We start from the raw sequence: 17,276 nt of genomic DNA on the forward strand, positions 1-17,276 counted from the left end.
GGCTGGCAGTTCAAACCCACCAGCCACTCCTCGGAAGGAAGGTTGGGCAATCTACTTCTGTAGTGGTACTGCCTCGGAAACCCAAGGAGGGGTCGCTATGAGTCGGGTTTGACTCAACAGCACATAACAACAACAACAACAGTGAGCTAAGATGGACTGGTATTGACCATTTGAACCAGACATACATATAGGCTACTATGCCAGGAATGACAAAGTGAAGAGGAATGGCATCACATTCATTGTCAAAAGAACAACCTGCGATATGCAGATGGCACAACCTTGCTTACTGAAAGCAAAGAGGACTTGAAGCACTCACTGATGAAGATCAAAGACCACAGCCTTCAGTATGGATTGCACCTCAACATAAAGAAAACGAAAATCCTCACAACTGGACCAATAAGCAACATCACTATGAATGGAGAAAAAAATTGAAGTTGCAAGGGATTTCATTTTACTTGGATCCACAATCAACATCCACGGAAGCAGCAGTCAAGAAATCAGATGCCGTATTACACTGGGCAAATCTGCTGCAAAAGACCTCTTTAAAATGTTAAGAAACAAAGATGTGACCTTGAGGACTAAGGTGTGCCTGACTCAAGTCATGGTGTTTTCATTTTTCTCATATGTACAAGAAAGCTGCACGATGAATAAGGAAGACTGAAGAAGAATTGATGACTTAGAATTATGGTATTATTTATGAATATTGAATATGGTGTGCCAAAAGAATGAACAAATCTGGCTTGGAAGACGTACAGCCAGAATGGCCCTTGACAAGGAAGATAGGGAGACTTCATCTCAGTACTTTGGTTATGTTCTCAGGAGGGACCAATCCCTGGAGAAGGACATCATCCTTGCTAAAGTAGAGGGTCAGCAAAAAGAGGAAGACTCCCAATGAGACAGATTGACACAGTAGCTGCAACTATGGGCTCAAGCCTAGCAACAATTGTGAGGATGGCACAGGTCTGGGCAGGGTTGTGTTCTGTTGTGTATAGAGTTGCTATGAGTTGGTACCTACTTGACAGCACCTAACAGATTGATTCCTGTTTTCACTATCAAAAATAGAACTATTATGACAATATTTGTTCAATTGCCTTTTCCTTTTGATTTGTTTCCTTAGATTGTGTGAAGATAAGCAAGATTATTGGGTAAAAAATATGCAAGGTTTTATAGGTCTTGTTACAAACTGCCAATTGATTTTCTAGAACAGTGATTTCCAGTGGACGAGGAGAGGGTATGTGTAGTTTGAAAAAATATATTCAATATTTAATTTTATATTATAAAATCACTGTTTCATAATACAAACTACAGAAAATAAAACTCTACACTTGACTGCTAACCAGAAGGCTGGCGGTTCAAACCCACCAGCCACTCCTCGGAAGGAAGGTTGGGCAATCCTACTTCTGTAGTGATACTGCCTCGGAAACCCAAGGAGGGGTCGCTATGAGTCGGGCCGATTCGAAGGCACATAACAACAACAACAGCAACAACAAAATCCTGTGGGGGAAGGGAGTGTAATGATTGATAAACAGCTCTACTAAAACAATTGACAAAACTTCACTTTATAGTAAAATTAAATTACAGTCTTTAAGCATAGACTAAGTGACTAAGGGGGAGGGAGACAGAAGTGCCTCATGTGGGTGAAAGGAGCCAGCCTGGCATTGGGAAAGTCTCCATTGATATTCCTGTCGAGGTCCGGTCATTCTCTGTGCATTTTGGATGAGTCCTGACGTAACTTCCTTGTTCATGCAAATCACCCAGGAGAGCTCGCGAAAATGCAGATCCTGATTCAGCACTTCTGGAGGTGGGCCTGAGATCCAACATTACTAGCAAGGTTCCAGGTGTTGTTGCTGCTGCAGGCCCGCGACCGCAATTTGAGTTGCATGGTTTCAGATCTCTTCCGTCTATAACCTATTATTATGAGAGTTGACTACAGGTGGTCAGTTGCTTCAGCAATTTGAAAGTGTAACAGATGGGCAATTTCTTAATTTGGGGGTTTAAAGCAATTTTGCTCATTCAGAAATTTGAGGAGTTGGGGAAGGTAGGAGATTGTTAACATTAGATGGGTTAATCATGAGAAGTTTTATGAGCCACTGACACCAGGTTCAGAGATTGAAGAGGGTAAGAACTTTTGAAGTGGTACTCAGGTTCCTGCTGCTTAACTGAAAGTAAGATAAAATCAGATTCGTTAGGAAATAATTTTTTCAAAACAGACTCATTTATTTTGACTAAATGAGGCTGAATGATAGTAGGAAGATAGATTCATTGTATTTTTCAGAGGCCCACTGTTTTAGAAAGTGAAAAACTGACTGCTTATGATTGTGCTTACATTATTGCTGAGATTTTAAATAATGCACTTTCATGTCACCATTAACGATACAGAATTACTGACATGAATTGCTTCCCATTGGGGAAAACGAAACTGAAGGACTAGGCTTTTTCCCTGCTTCTATCTTCATTTTGCTGTGTGTCTTTAAGAAAATCACTTAAAGCTGGAAGTTTCAAGTTCCCAAGGTGAACAATGGAAATCAAAGCTCTTGCCTTGTTCCCTGTAGAGTACTTACTGAAATCAGTGGGCTTTAAGATAGGTTTCTATTGCTTAAAAGAAGATTTTAACGCTGTAATATTTTACATTTATTCAGCATATTAGATATAGGCATATCTCAAACTGCTTTATATAAGATCTAAAAATTCCAGGAAAACCTTCATAACAAAAATGAAACATTTCATATAACAATGCCAGCAATTAAATTGACCTTTTGTCCTGTGTCACAAGTCAAATGACACAGTGTAGAGGGTTTTAGGTGCACTTATTTGCCCTTTAGGTAATCAGTACTGATGAATATTGATTAAATGTATAGGAATTTAATTCACATATTTAAAGACGTTAATTTCATGGCAAACAGGCTCCATTACTCAATCATGACCTTCTGCTTGGAATGCTTTAGCATTATCTGTTCTTGTAAGTTTGAACACATTTATTTTAACGAGAGGTTACTGGAGGTCCTAATCAAAGATCTAATATTGACCCAAACTTGTGCTCAAGAAAAGCAGTCTGAAAATGTATTAAATGAAACCCTATTGATTCAGTTCAGATTCATAATTTGAAATAATTCACTATGAAGTTTACTTTTCTGTGAAGTGAAAGTTTGCTGGGCAAATTATGTTGTACTACCTCATATCCTAAAATATAATAAATAATATATACTCGTTACAGGGTGGGGATTGAGAGCTGCAGCTCTAGAGTTAAAATGGGCCTGATTCAAATCCCAGCTTTTTGGCTTGTCATTTAGTATGGCTTTGGTTACGTCTTAAAGTCTCGGTTTTCCAATCTATGAAGTGAATTGCACACTATAAAGTGTATAGGATTGTTGTGGGGTCCAAAAGAGATCAGGCATGCGAAACTCTCGGTGTAGTGGAGATAAATTTTACAGATATACAATATGCATACATATACACCAAGTAATGGTGGACAATGCTTACCCCGTTAAAACGATAAGCTGCTTTTGAATACTTTAGCAGTACTTCTTTTTATTCAAATTATTATTATATTAGATCACATCATATCATATCATATGAGCCTTGGTGGTGCAATGGTTAAGCACTGGACTGCTAACGAAAAGATCGGCAGTTTGAACCCATGGGAGCAAAGACCTGGGATCTGCTCCCGTAAAGACTGCAGCCTAGGAAGCCCTCGGGGGCAATTCTGCTCCATCTTATAGGATTGCTATGAGTCAGAATCGACTTGATGGTACAGAACAACAGCATATTATATAATAATATAAACTAATGTATGGATTATTATATATAATTATACTATTAAAACCCAAACTCACTGCCATCGAGTCAATTCTGACTCATAGTGACCCCCATTGGGTTTCTGAGACTATAAGTCTTTACAGAAGTAGGTTGCCCCATCTTCCTTCTGTGGAGCAGCTGGTTGGTTTGAATCACTGACCTTCTGGTTAGCAGTCAAATGCTTTATCCACTACACCACCAGAGCCCCTTCTATATTACAGTAGTCATATGGTATTACTGTATTATTAATATTATGATTAATATTACTATTTCTAAGTAGGACTGACAGTACTTTAACCTACTGAAATGCTGTTTTCACTTAAAGCTTTATGTGTACTTAAACATAAGACTACACTTCATTAAAGCTATTTAAAAAATCACAGTTTTTACCAATTACAACAGGTCCCTAGTTTCCTTCCATCTAAACATTCTTTCAAGTAGATAAAAATCAGGTCTTTAGGAGTGTGAGCTAACCACAATTCCAAAAACTGAAAAAGAAAGAAGGCTGACTTGGCAATGTAGTTAGGCTGATAGGGTATTTGTACCAGCAAGTTAGATTTTCCACACTTTTCTTCCTACGTATGCGATGGTGCCATATACGTGTATGCCAGTATACGTAACATGTATATGTAATGGTAAGCTCTAGTTGAGAGCATCCATTGTTCTTTTGGGATTTTTCAGTAATGGAAGTTTATTCTTTCACAGGTATCAAGGTTACATTTATACATACCGAGTGTCCCAGACAGAAACAGGTTCTTGGAGTGCCGAGGTACAGCTCTTTTATTGATTTTTTGCTTCTGTGGGCATCAGGGAAGTGTTTGAAATTTAGGCTGGTTTTATAAAAGTGCAATCAAAGTATACATTACCAAAATATTCATCAGATTCAGATCACTAAAGCCTCAATCCAAAGTTGTTCATGGATCATTAAGAAGCCTGGAGAGAATTTTGGTCCCAGTCTTGTCCAGCCACCTTGGCGTAGAGTGGTCTGACTTTGGGGGAAAGATTTTGAAAGCTGAAAAATTGTGTCAAAATTTCTCTGAAATTTTAGCAAGCATATCAAGTATCAAAAATGGATGAAATGATTAAACCAGCAATAATTTGCTGAATGATACTAATATGAGTGTTGGTGCTACGGGGCTAGGGGAAGGGTGGGGGAGAGGAGATTGAAAAACATGATTCCTATTTTCTAAGAGCCCTTGGGGAAATACTAGTAACCGGTCTCCCCAGATTCCATGTCTGGTTGCCCCACCCCTCCCTACTAGCTCTATATGACCTTGGGCAAGCAACTTTTCTGTGACCCAGTTTCTTTGTCTGTAAAATGAGCCTAAGAACAGTCCCTTAGTCATAGGGGTCATTGTGAGGATTAAATGAGATAATGCATATAAAGGAAGCTCTTAGCCACACCCCTTGCATGTAATAAACCAAAAACAAACATAACTGCCATCACCTCATAGCTAACCTGCAGGACAGAGTAGAACTGCTCCATAGGGTTTCCTAGGTTGTAAATCTTTATGGAAGCAGACTGCCACGTCTTTCTCCCATGGAGTGGCTGGTGGGTTCAAATCGCTGACCTTTTGGTTAGCAGCCACTTTAACCACTGTACCGCCAGGGCTCCCTAAAATAGCCAAACAGTATAAGGTTGTATTTGTCAAGGGCTAACTTAAGCGTAGAGGTTCAGAGAAGGGCTGCTGATTACGTGTGGAGGCAGCACTGAGCTGAGCTGTGTGGGCGGCACTTGAATGGGTGGAATACAGAGGAGAGAATATTGCAGTGGTTTGTAGACTACACTCTGCAGGATCCTGGAGTTCTACCTGAGCGCCTGGGTACTAGCTGGGGGTGGCAGGGGGAGAAGGGGAGAGAAGTGGCAGTGCTTTTGGTTTCCAGCCTGGCTTCAATCTGAGCAGATCCCTTCTGTGATTTTACTTAGGAGCTGGGACTCTGAGCAGGATTTCATTAGGGAGAAAGGATTCTACTACTTTAAAAATGTTTAAAAGCCACTATACCATTCCACCAAGTGCCTGTAGAGCATTTTCATGAACAGGGTAGCAGATCATATCTTGCCAGTGGAAAACTTTCCCCCTCAAATGCTTTCTCTGGTTTCTGACCCTTGAAAACAGCCTATCTCTATCGTGAAAGTACTTCTTTATGAGCTGTTTGAAAACACAAGTACTAATCAACCCTTGTCAATAACTCAACCAATCTATGCATTTAAGGAACTCTATAGAGCAGTTTTGGTGGCATGCTGCCTAAGGCATTTGACTGCTAACCGGAAGGTTGGCAGTTCAAACCCACCTAAAGACCAAAAAAAGAATTAAAATGGCTCTTACCTTTAAAAATTCATCCATAAACGAAAATACACAAATTGTGGACCACAAATATTTTGAACTTCTAGGATGAACTAGGGCAAGTTGTCAAAAACCTTGTCGCTTTATATCAGGATAATTAATGCAGTGGTACTAATGAGAGGAAAAGCAGTACCATTTCTAATCAAAATTCTTTTTCGCTGTTTATTATTATTTTTTTAATTCCCTGCATCACGGTCAAGATGATTGGAAAAGAAGTTAAACTTCATTTATTACGAAGGCTATTTATGTATGATATACACATATTTGTATATAATTTGATACAAATATATACTTATATATTTGATGTAAATAGCCCTTCTCTATAGAGCTCTGGTAGCATAGTGGCTAAGGCACTTGACTACTAACCAGAAGGGCGGTTCAAACCCACCAGCCACTCCTCGGAAGGAAGATGGGGTGGGTAATCTACTTCCGTAGTGATACTGCCTCGGAAACCCAAGGAGGGGTCGCTATGGGTCGGGTCCGACTCGCCGGCACATAACAACAACAACATAGAGAAGTAGCCTTCAGCTGCTGACGAATAGCCTTTATGGAAAGGATCTCAAAATTTTAGGGTTTAACAACTTGATTTTTAAACTTACTTTTCTCTGGTGCAAGTGTAACAGCCTATGCAGATTGTTCCATGCTTTGTGATCGTGTTAAGGAAGACAGGGTTTATTGCACATAAAGACTCCCTCATCCTGTTGTCTGATCTGATCTCATTTATATAATAATATTGCAATTATCTGCACTAAGAGAGCAGAAGATTGGCATGGATTAGCCCCACATGGAAAACAGTTCAAAGAACCCTTTAGATTTATTTTTGAAATGCATATTACATCTTTTTCCATCTACTAAATTTGCCTTCTTAGTTATGTTTTGCTAAGGTAAATATTAAATTAGTGTTTATTCTCAGAGCTCACACCACCTGACTGCAAGAGCTTTCTCTAGAGCATATTGAAGACCAGCTGTGATCCAAAACATGTTTCCATGGATAACTAAGAGGCGACAGTATGAGAGATGTGCAAATATGAACAATAGCTGAGTCCGATGACAGGATGGGAGTTGTCAATGGTGCGATTTTTGTGGTGAAGTTATTTTCACAATTGGGTACATGATAGATATTTATACTACTTTTTTTGAGCAACGCTTTGGTTTGCCACACTGCAGGAATATCGTGGCAGTAGCACTCTGTGGTCCATGCAAAGGTTGTTCTAGAAATCTAGGGAAGTCTGGAAATTGTTGCAAAGACTGAAAGGAGAATAAACCCTGGATTGACTGAATTATGAAGGACAACTATCATATGAATTTCTAGTTTTAGAAGGACTTTTCAATTTGATTATTGCCTAATGTATTAACTTAATCATATGTTCCGGAGCTAAAATTTTATTTTTAACTCATGGCTGACCTCTCCCTGCTGACTTCAGTGCCTTTGGGCTTCTCTGGGTATTTGATTATCAGTAGATACTGAATAATTTTAGTTATTAATCTAAGCAAAACACTCTAAATTAGGTCATCCATTTGTCAATGAAGCATTGCGTCCCAAATTCAAATCGCTTTTATATCTCCAGTGCTATTATTCCTCTCTGTTAGCATGGATAACCAAGTGTTAACTGCATATCAGTCTCCATAGAAAAGATGCTTTTGTTGATAAATGGTTTTACAAGCCACAAGAACAGCTAAAAGAGATGTTTGGTTTGAAATCTTTCCACGCTGAGGGAGTGCATAGTTTCTCTTCTAGTTGGTGACTAGCTTTACTGGAACCTGTTTGGTACAGTCCATATCTGAAAGGCAAAAGACCAGGTCCTGGGATCAAGTGCCAGTTCTGCCCCTTGTTATCTGTGTGACCTTGGGCAAACTGACTTATCTCTTGTACTTCCATTTTCTTATCTGTCAAATGAAAAGAAGTGAATCAACCAAATGGCCACAGTCTGTGAGGAAATAGGGGAGCAAGAGATGGGAAAGTGCTTTGGGGAAAAAAAAAAATCAAAAGCAGGCATAATGAAGCATTCTGTGCTTATAGCTTGCTTTACAGTTTGTAGATGCAATTGAGAAGCCAAAGAACTGTTTGGACCCCTGCAAGAATGGCCATGGATTATTTTAGATGAGATCGCATTGAGTTTCAGGAAAGTGTTTTGACCGCAGGGACAGAGCTGAGCGGAAGGATATTCTACATCTATTGAGGCTTCTAGCTGTGTAAGCCTAACTTGGAACCAAAAAGAACATTCTACTGAGACTTCTGCATTGTTTTCCATGAAATATTACTTAACGCCGATGTAGGAAATGACCAAGACTTACAATGAACTGTGTTCTATCTCCAGCGTTTAGTCTAGTTGACAGAAGTCTGCCTGCCAGCCTTCACATTTTCTCATTAAATGCTAAGAAACAAACAGCTCCTACCTCAAAAATCTTCCAGATGGAATAGCTGAAAAACAACTTTCTAAAAAAAACTAGTCATTGTTCAATTGCTCATAGCAATACTCTTTTATTTCATGTAAAATGACAGTTTGGAGTTGATGCCTAAAGCTTGGCTCATAAGCTTTTGCAGGAAACGGTTGTGAGTGTCTCTGCAAGAGGCTGGATGCCAGGGAAGGAATATATTTTAATAGTCACCTGCAAATAACGACCTCTTTAAAAGAAAACAAGCAAAAACAAAAGAAATGTGACCTTATAGAGTCTTTTATTTTTGTGTCAGAGAGAAAATCTTGTCACAGCAAAGTGTTGATGTCCTGATGGAGAGAGCAATTTTGGGAAGGATAGGGAAGTTTCTCAAGGAAGAAAAAAAATAATGAGAAGGATGAGGCAGGACCTATTGTGAAGTGAAAGAGTGTGAGGACTTCTAGCTATGTATTGTGTCACAACGGTCCAGTTGTAATTTCCTGGGTAGCGTTTTATATTGTGCAATGACAATGGGGAGGATGGGTTGTTGGTTGTTTTGTTTTGTTTTTTTTTGGTTCCTCGGGCTTTTTATTAATGACCTATAGGATTTGTGTATTTATTTTTATTTATTTTTTTTGTTTAACTGCATCCTATCTGTTGGTGAATTCATTGTGGGTAATGGCCTGTATACCCTTAGAGCTTTGGGATGTATGATGGGTAGCAGGAAGGAAGGGCAGGGCGATGAGCAAGAGCTTGTACAAACTAATGCTACCCTTGGGAGAACCGAAATGACAGCTCATTAGCTCCTCTTGCAGGGAAATTCAGCCAACCAAAGTAAGCTCTTCTGGGATGTTGTTTTTCCTTCTTCCTTATGTTTTCAAATATTTGAACAAGTTACACAAATGTTACCTCTCTAAGCATTCTTCACACATTTTGTGGGCTTTTTTGGTATGATGAGGTAGGTGAATAATTTGCTTGGCCTTTTATTTTCCAGACAGCTCCTGGGGTACATAAAAGATTTTTCCGGAAAATAAAAAATCTCATTTCAGCATTTCAGAAGCCAGATCAAGGCATTGTAATACCTCTGCAGTATCCAGTCGAGAAGAAGCCCTCTCCCAGAAGTACACAAGGTACTACAGGTATGGTTTACTGGTAATTTTTGGTAGACTTTGGAAGCTCAGAGTTATGAGTCAACTTACTCATAACCATATGGTTGTGGGGAGTTCTGTAAGAAAAATGAGTTAGACAGTTGATGTAGCCAGCAAATCAAGGGAGAGAGGTGAACATTTTTACATGATGTGATTTCAATATACTATAGTACAAACTTTTAATGATAGTTTTGGTGGCACAAATTGTGCTTGGAAGGAAGGTTGGGCAATCTACTTCCGTAGTGATACGGCCTCGGAAACCCAAGGAGGGGTCGCTATGAGTTGGAACCAACTCCACGGTAGTGAGTTTTTCTTGGCTGGTAACCAGAAGGTTGGCGATTTGAACCCAGTGGTTCTACAGGAGAGAGGTTTCCATAAAGATTACAGCCAAGAAAACCCTTTGGCGCAATTCTACTCTGTAACACATGGGTCACCGGGAACGAGAGTCAACTGGGCAGCACAAGACAACAATAACAGACCATAAACTTTGAATGAAACTCTGCAAAAATACCCCAAATTATATGAGCTCACAATCTTTTAACCCCTCTCATCCCATCTTAAAGAGCTCTGGTGGCACAGTGGCTAAGCGCTTGACTGCTAACTGAAAGGTGGGAGGTTTGAACCCACCAGCTGCTCCATGGGAGGAAGATGTGGCAGTCCACTTCTGCGAAGATTTACAGCCTTGGAAACCCTATGGGGCAGTTCTATCTTGTCCTATAGGGTTGCTGTGAGTCGGAATGGATTCCACGGCAATGGGTTTGGTTTTTTGGGTTTTATCCCATCTTCCATTTCACTTCACTAATTTGGACACTACTAATTTGAAAGATTAGATAATTCAGAGAACATCTGGATTGTCCTTTACTTTACTTAGTCAAGTCTTCTTTTTCTTCAGGGATGTAAAAGCTAATGTTAGCTTGGCCCACATCATCCTGATTTCTGAATTTGTGGTGCTTGAATTAATGAAATTTCATTATGGCAAAAGAGATAGTAAATTATTAGATTTTATTATTACACTAGCACAAGTTGTTACATCTCCTGAACTAAGATGTTTTCAGGGTCTTTGTCAAGCTAAAGCCAGAAAGCCAGCCAGTGTCTACAGCTGGGTGATATGTGATTGCTTATTCATCTACCAAAAGGTGTTAGTCTCTTGTTTGGGGTAAGGGGACCTCTCTCGATTGAAACAATAAATATTTACGATAATAGAAAAAGAATGGTTATATCCTTTTGACAAGGACCCAGACTCAGACATAAACTGACAATTAGACTCAAGTGGTGAATTAAATTAATGACTAGTTAGCTTTTATAATAGAAATGTAAAAAGAATGCTAATTTACAAATTCACTAATTGTTCTTTTCATCTTAGTAATCTATTTTTTTTAAAAAAATATAATTCCATTTTAAGTACTAATTGCTTGAGGTATATAAGTTATATTGTTGTGGGTTTAATGCAGTTGGAAAATTTATGATTACAAATTCAGGTTCAGGAGCCCTGATGAGGCATGAAAGGTTGTTGGTTCGAACCCACCAGCTGCTCTGTGGGACCTGGTGACCTGCCCCTGTAAAGATTACAGCCTAGGAACCCCTATAGGGCTGTTATACTCTGTCACAAAGGGTCATTAAGAATTGGAATTGACTCGAAGGCATACAACAACCAAGTTCGAATTAACTTGTAATTCTAACAGTTCGTAAGTTTATCTTTTCTTGATTTTTAAATTATTTTTCTTTAGGGAGAAGAGATAACCCTGATGTCTGCCTGAAAGCACCATGAAGCAAAATAAAACACCTCATACTTTATTTTCAATAATTTAAATATATACTAAGTCTTGTATATTGTAGATAATTTAGTTCAGTGAGCTACAAATGCTTTTCTAAAGCTATCATAGTCCTGTAATGGCAGCATCGAGCAGGATGCTAAAATTGAAATGGACTTTGTAGATAAGAGGAGCTTCAAAATGATTGAGGAAAAAAAATCCATTGGGTTGTTTTCAGTCATTATATTTACAAATGGGAAGTAATTTAAAGCATAATGGATACTTTATAAAATAATGTCAATTCTTGCCAAATATAAATAAAAATATCCTCTTTTTTGTGACTAAGACACCATTTTTAGTAAAATATTATTTGTTAATTACTGATTTAAAAATTGTCTCGCTTGTTTGCAGGGTGACAAGCTTGTTTGTGTCACTGTCATGTGTGGTTCTATATTGCCTATTATGCTCTCCACTAGCCCCAGTGGCATAGGCTTATTTTGGGATTTATGAAGCTGTGTACTGTGTGCTAGAGCAAGTACTAGACAAAAAGGGAAGAATTTCTGTTTAATTCTGAAAGCAACTTCTTGCTGACTGTTCCAATGTTGAACAGTAGAAGCTACAGACTGATCTGGAGCTTTGTTATTGTTGACTCCGAGCGACCCTATGCAATGGAGTAGAACTGCCCCATTGGGTTTCCTAGGCTGTAATCTTTATGGGAGCAGATAGCCAGAGCTTTTCTCCCATGGAACCACTGGGTGAATTTGAATCACCAACCTTTCCGTTAGCAGCCAAGTGTTTAACCAATGCACCAACAGGGCTCTGGAGCTTTAACGTCGCGTATTTTAAAAATATACTCTACAATGTGTATTGTATTTGATGCTACAGAATTTGAAATTATATTGCAAATCTATATGATGATGAAATGGACTTTTCTTATTGTCATTGACCTCTGCTCCAGTTTTTAGTACTACCTGTACAATGTCATTTTGAAGGGAAATTTCAGCAGCTGTGAACTGATTTGCAAGCAGCCTCCCTATTAAGAAACCTTCCAAGAACATTGAAAAGCTTAGGGTCACATTAAGTTTGAACAATTCCAAGTGTCAAAATTTCATGCAGTGATGAGTATTTGCATTTTCTCCTCATATTGATATTTTCATGACTTTTGGGATTGATTACATGTGAAATTGCTTCAGGGCTCATAGAACTCATCCACTTACTAAATACAGCAGGCAACGGGCATAAAGAAGTAAAAATACCTGGTCCCTGCCCTCAGGTAGCTCATTGCCTTGTTGGACAAGCAGACAATAGGAGTAAAATAAAATTATAATATAAGATAAGAATATATTAGCCTAAGGTGATAAATGCATGATGAGTGCAGTTCCCAGTGCATAGGTAGATCTGTCTTCAGAGGCAGAATGAATCAACACAAATCCTCTGATCCATCGAAAAATGCTAACTTTCATTGAAAATGGATAACTTGGAATTCTGGGTTGTACGTGAATCTTTGTGAACTTGGTTAATGTTAGTGAACTGCCGAGAGACACAACTACTCTCCGTCTGCTGGCAAGATCTGATTCCTGAGCTTCTAAAATGGCTGTTACAGGAGTCCGTAGGTGGTTCAAAAGGTTAAGCACTTGATTCCTAGCTGAAAGGTTGGCGGTTCAAACCCACCTGGAGGTGCATCAGAAGACAGGCCTGGCAATCAGCTTCTGAAAGGTCACAGCCTTGAAAACTCTGTGGAGTAGTTCTACTCTGCACACATAGCATCGCCTTGAGGCAGAGTCAACTCAATGGCAAGTAACAACAATATGGGAGTGCAAAGGCCGAGTCTGACCACAGTAATGCATTATAGTCACCTTAGCATTTCTAGAAATAAAAGCACCACTTCAACTTGTAAGGAGCTCTGGTGGTCTAGTGCCTAAGGCATTTTACTGCTAACCGGAAGGCTGGCGGTTCAAACCCACCACCCACTCCTCATAAGGAAGGTTGACCAATCTACTTCCGTAGAGATACCTCCTTGGAAACCCAAGGAGGGGTTGCTATGAGTCGGGACTGACTCGAGGAGAGTGAGTTTAGTTTGGTTTGTTAACTTGTAAAGGGATTCAGAAAGCCAACCTTCTAAATAGCATGCCCATGTTTAAATATATTTTAATTATTTGTAGCTTGTGTTAACATTTTCGTAAGTGTGACTGATTTTGACTCTAATTTGTTCATCCTGGAATTATCCTAAATATATGAATTATGTTTTTGTGTTCCTTTATCAGAGCCCTTCTTGAAAGGCTTTCTTGAATCATTAATGGTCTTTCACATTTTAATAAAGTCTTTGAAAGTCTTCTTTACTTAATTTGCCTTAGAATATGCCTTTTACAAATATCCAGAGACAGATACTATTCATCTACTAAATGCAACATCAAAGAAGCCCACCTTACTTGTATTAATGAATTGATTCCTTGAAAAAGGTAAGTGCTTTTCTGATTTTGCTCCTGTCAAACTTTGTAGTTGATGTGCCTACACTCTGTCTTTTGCTGGAATTTTTTTTTTCATCAAGTTTTTTTTTCCCCTTTTTCTTCCCCAACCTGAGCATCCTTGCTACTTCCCAGAACAGAATAGCTTGCACCTTTATAGAAAGGTCATATCCTTGCCATATCTAAAATATTGCCATCCTGACATACACCTGTGAGATACTGAGTCAAGGTAGAAAAATGCACATGTATTTCCAAACGTAGACCACTTTTCAAAAAAAACAAACAAAAAAAAAGGTGTGTGTGTGTGTGTGTGTGTGTTAGCAGGCCGACAAGGAACATGACAGCTTATCAAATACTTGTTCATTTCCTCTGAAATTTGTTCTTAGGAGATAAGGTCGGTAGGGTGATGAGCTCAGGTAATTGTCTTTTTGGCTGTTACAGGCAGGGGACTTCGTAGTAGTGCATAGGTAGAATAAGTCTACGGAGAATGCCTCTGATTAAGTCCTCTGGGAAAAAGAAAGGGCTGGACTTAAGATATTCCTCACGGTAGAATGGAGAAAGAATAAGAAATGTGAGAATGAGCCTTAAAAATCAGTTGTTAAGAATATTTAGACATCAGCTTGTATTTTACTTGAGTCACTTTATTGAGCTCAGAATCCAAAGTCAATTAATAATAAAACCTAGCTTTGTCCTTGAGCATGTCAAGGTTACAAGATGCTGGTGTTCCAGTTAGGGTGCTATAAATTCAACTTTGTCACCTGTGTTTGCCCTTGCAGTTAAATGGGATACCATTATGTTGCAGATTGCCCCTAGCAGTGAAGTTCAACTATCCTGTTTGGACACTTTCATCATTTGGGGTCATTGCCAAACTTGAAGCAAAAGGCTGTATTCCCATTAGGTGACTTTTCATGTAAATGAATATTGTTATGTAGGAAGATAAAATAAACCTCACTTACTGGATCACTCACTGCCATTGAGTCGATTCTGACTCGTAGCGACCCCCAATGGGTTTCCAAGGCTGTAAATCTTTCTTCCGCAGAGCAGCTGGTGGATTCAAACCACTGACCTTTAGGTTAGGAGCCAAATGCCTTCACTGCTACACCACCAGAGCTCCTTCATTGACTAGATAGAGCCTATTCAATATATGGATATCACACACACACACACACACACACACACACACACACACACAGACACACAGAGAGAAATTGGACTGTTATTTTACAAGATGACCAATGGAGGTACCATGCTCGGTACTGGACAGAGAAAGCAGAAGCAGGAATGCGTGAGACTAGAATGTTCTTTTCAGCTTTCCCACTGATTATCCATGTGAACTTAGGTAAGTCAGTCTGTTCCTGTTATTGTACTTGCCAAGTAGGAATAATTAAGTCTTACCTCACAGGGCTATTGAGGTAGAGTTAAATAATTTTAAGGTAGTAAATATTACTAAATGTTTAAATAGCATTGCTATTCAAAGAACCTCTAAAAGTGAGGGTTAGTAGGAAGGAGTATGGAAAAATCTCTTATCCTCTTTAATAATGCTCTCAGTGTAGGAATTCCTGCCCTTGGTCTTTTTATACTGTGTGTGTGTGTGTGTGTGTGGGGGGGTGTTTTGAAGAAAAAAAAAAACCTCTCCAGGTGAGGTGTATGCCTCTCCCTCAGATGATACTACTAGGCCCTGATGTTGTATGCTGCTGGGTTGTGCTGGCACAATCAAGGATGTCTTCTGCTCTATGAAGCTTTTTACTGTGTCTGTGTATGTGTCGGTGAATTAAAAATGCAGCAGGACATTTTGCAGTGGTACAAAAAGTCCAGGATTCCAAGCAAGTTCCAGTCGCTGCATAGATGGGTGGATAGGCTGAATGATCAGGTATGTCTAGGCAGCGGGTAGTGTGCCCATGACCATGTTTAGGGTTAGCAGACAATGTTTCTACATGCATATCTGTATCTGCTGTAAGAATGTCTAGGTGAATAGCAGAGCTGACAAGAGGCAAGGTTGTGGTGGCTTCTTGGCCACAGCAAGGTACCCTGAGAGAGCAAGTATTTGGACCTGTGGGCTCGGTTCCCTGGTTGCAGGGGACATCAAGCTCAATTGGCATAACATACTACACAAAAACATTGTTCTACATCCTACTTTGGTGAGTAACGACTGGGATCTTAAAAGCTTGCAAATGGCCATCTAGATGCAACTATGGGTCTCTCCTCATTCAGAGCAAAAAAGAATGAAGAAAACCAAAGATGCATGGAGACAATTAATGCAAGGGACTGGTAGACCGTGAGATCCTCAGCCTATACAACTATGAGACCAGAAGAACTAGATGGTGCCTGGCTACTACTGTCAACCACACAGAGGGAGATTGGTGTAGGAGATCCAAGATAGAGTGGGAGAACAATGTGTAACAAAACTCAAAATCACACACACGAAAAAAAGACCAGGATTGCTGGTCGGATAGAGCCTGGTGAGACCCCTAAGACTATGGCCCTTCAGGTCTGGAATTGAACTCAGTCCTGTGGCTTCCAGCCAAATAATAGACAGGCATCTGAACATTTACAACAGGGAGGTACACTCCTGGGAGAACAGAAGGACAGTGTTTGCACAGGGAGACAGCTTGAGGGGCAGGAGTGCATGGGAGGGAAGGACACAGGGAAGAAGTAACTATGGGGAGGAAGTGGGAAGAGAGCTGTTACATTGTGGGGAATTGCAGTCAATGTCATGAGACAAAATGTGTATGAACTGCTCTATGGAAAATGAATTTTCTCGGTAAACTTTCACCCAAATCACAATAAAAATTAAACAACAACGAACATGTCAAGTGGCCATTGTAATTGCGCAGGACTAGGATCTCACAGAAGCTCTTGTTTCTTAGTCTTTTCCCGACTGCCTCCCCACATCTATCCCCCCCCCAATACATTTGGATGCTGTGGTCTCCTTGTTCTTCCCCACCTTTGTTCTTTTTGCTATTCTTTGTTTTCTTTCCTTCTATTGCTGACAAAGACACAAAAAGGAGAAGGAAGCCATGGCCTAGGGTTATTTATATTTGCTGCAGCTCCTATTTCTTGTTTGTTCAATGGTCATTTGTGTCAGAGATCCTATTTGTATGAAAAATAAAAATGAAGGGATGTCAATGGACGATGAGTACTTTAGGGTTTCTGAACCTGCATTTTTCAAGATGACTCGGTTAGGGAGTCACTTTCCATATCTCATATGACGAGACTCACTAGAGAGTGCAGTTTGGCGCATGAATAAAATGGGACACGGTGTTCATTTGCAATTTTATTTTTTAAAAATGAAATATTCAAAGTACTTTTTTTCTTTCAAATATCGACACAGAATGTTTAACTTTAAATATTTACAGCGTGTTGTTGTGATGCTCTTGTAGAAAAATGCATGCTTCT

General features: G+C 39.4%; 1 protein-coding gene across 1 annotated transcript in view; it reads left to right on the forward strand.

The window, feature by feature from the left end:
* The window catches only part of SH2D1A (SH2 domain containing 1A), a 20,273-nt gene extending 8,841 nt beyond the window's left edge, over positions 1 to 11,432 (forward strand). The window contains exons 2-4 of the mRNA XM_007952437.2: positions 4,501 to 4,564; positions 9,511 to 9,655; positions 11,392 to 11,432. Of these exons, the coding sequence (XP_007950628.1) occupies positions 4,501 to 4,564; positions 9,511 to 9,655; positions 11,392 to 11,432 (250 nt within the window). The remainder of the gene's footprint in view (positions 1 to 4,500; positions 4,565 to 9,510; positions 9,656 to 11,391) is intronic.
* The last annotated feature ends 5,844 nt before the right edge of the window (positions 11,433 to 17,276 follow it).

Source organism: Orycteropus afer, unplaced genomic scaffold, assembly GCF_000298275.1.
Source record: "Orycteropus afer afer isolate SDZICR_OR568_19922 unplaced genomic scaffold, OryAfe1.0 scaffold00337, whole genome shotgun sequence".
Lineage (NCBI taxonomy): Eukaryota > Metazoa > Chordata > Mammalia > Tubulidentata > Orycteropodidae > Orycteropus > Orycteropus afer.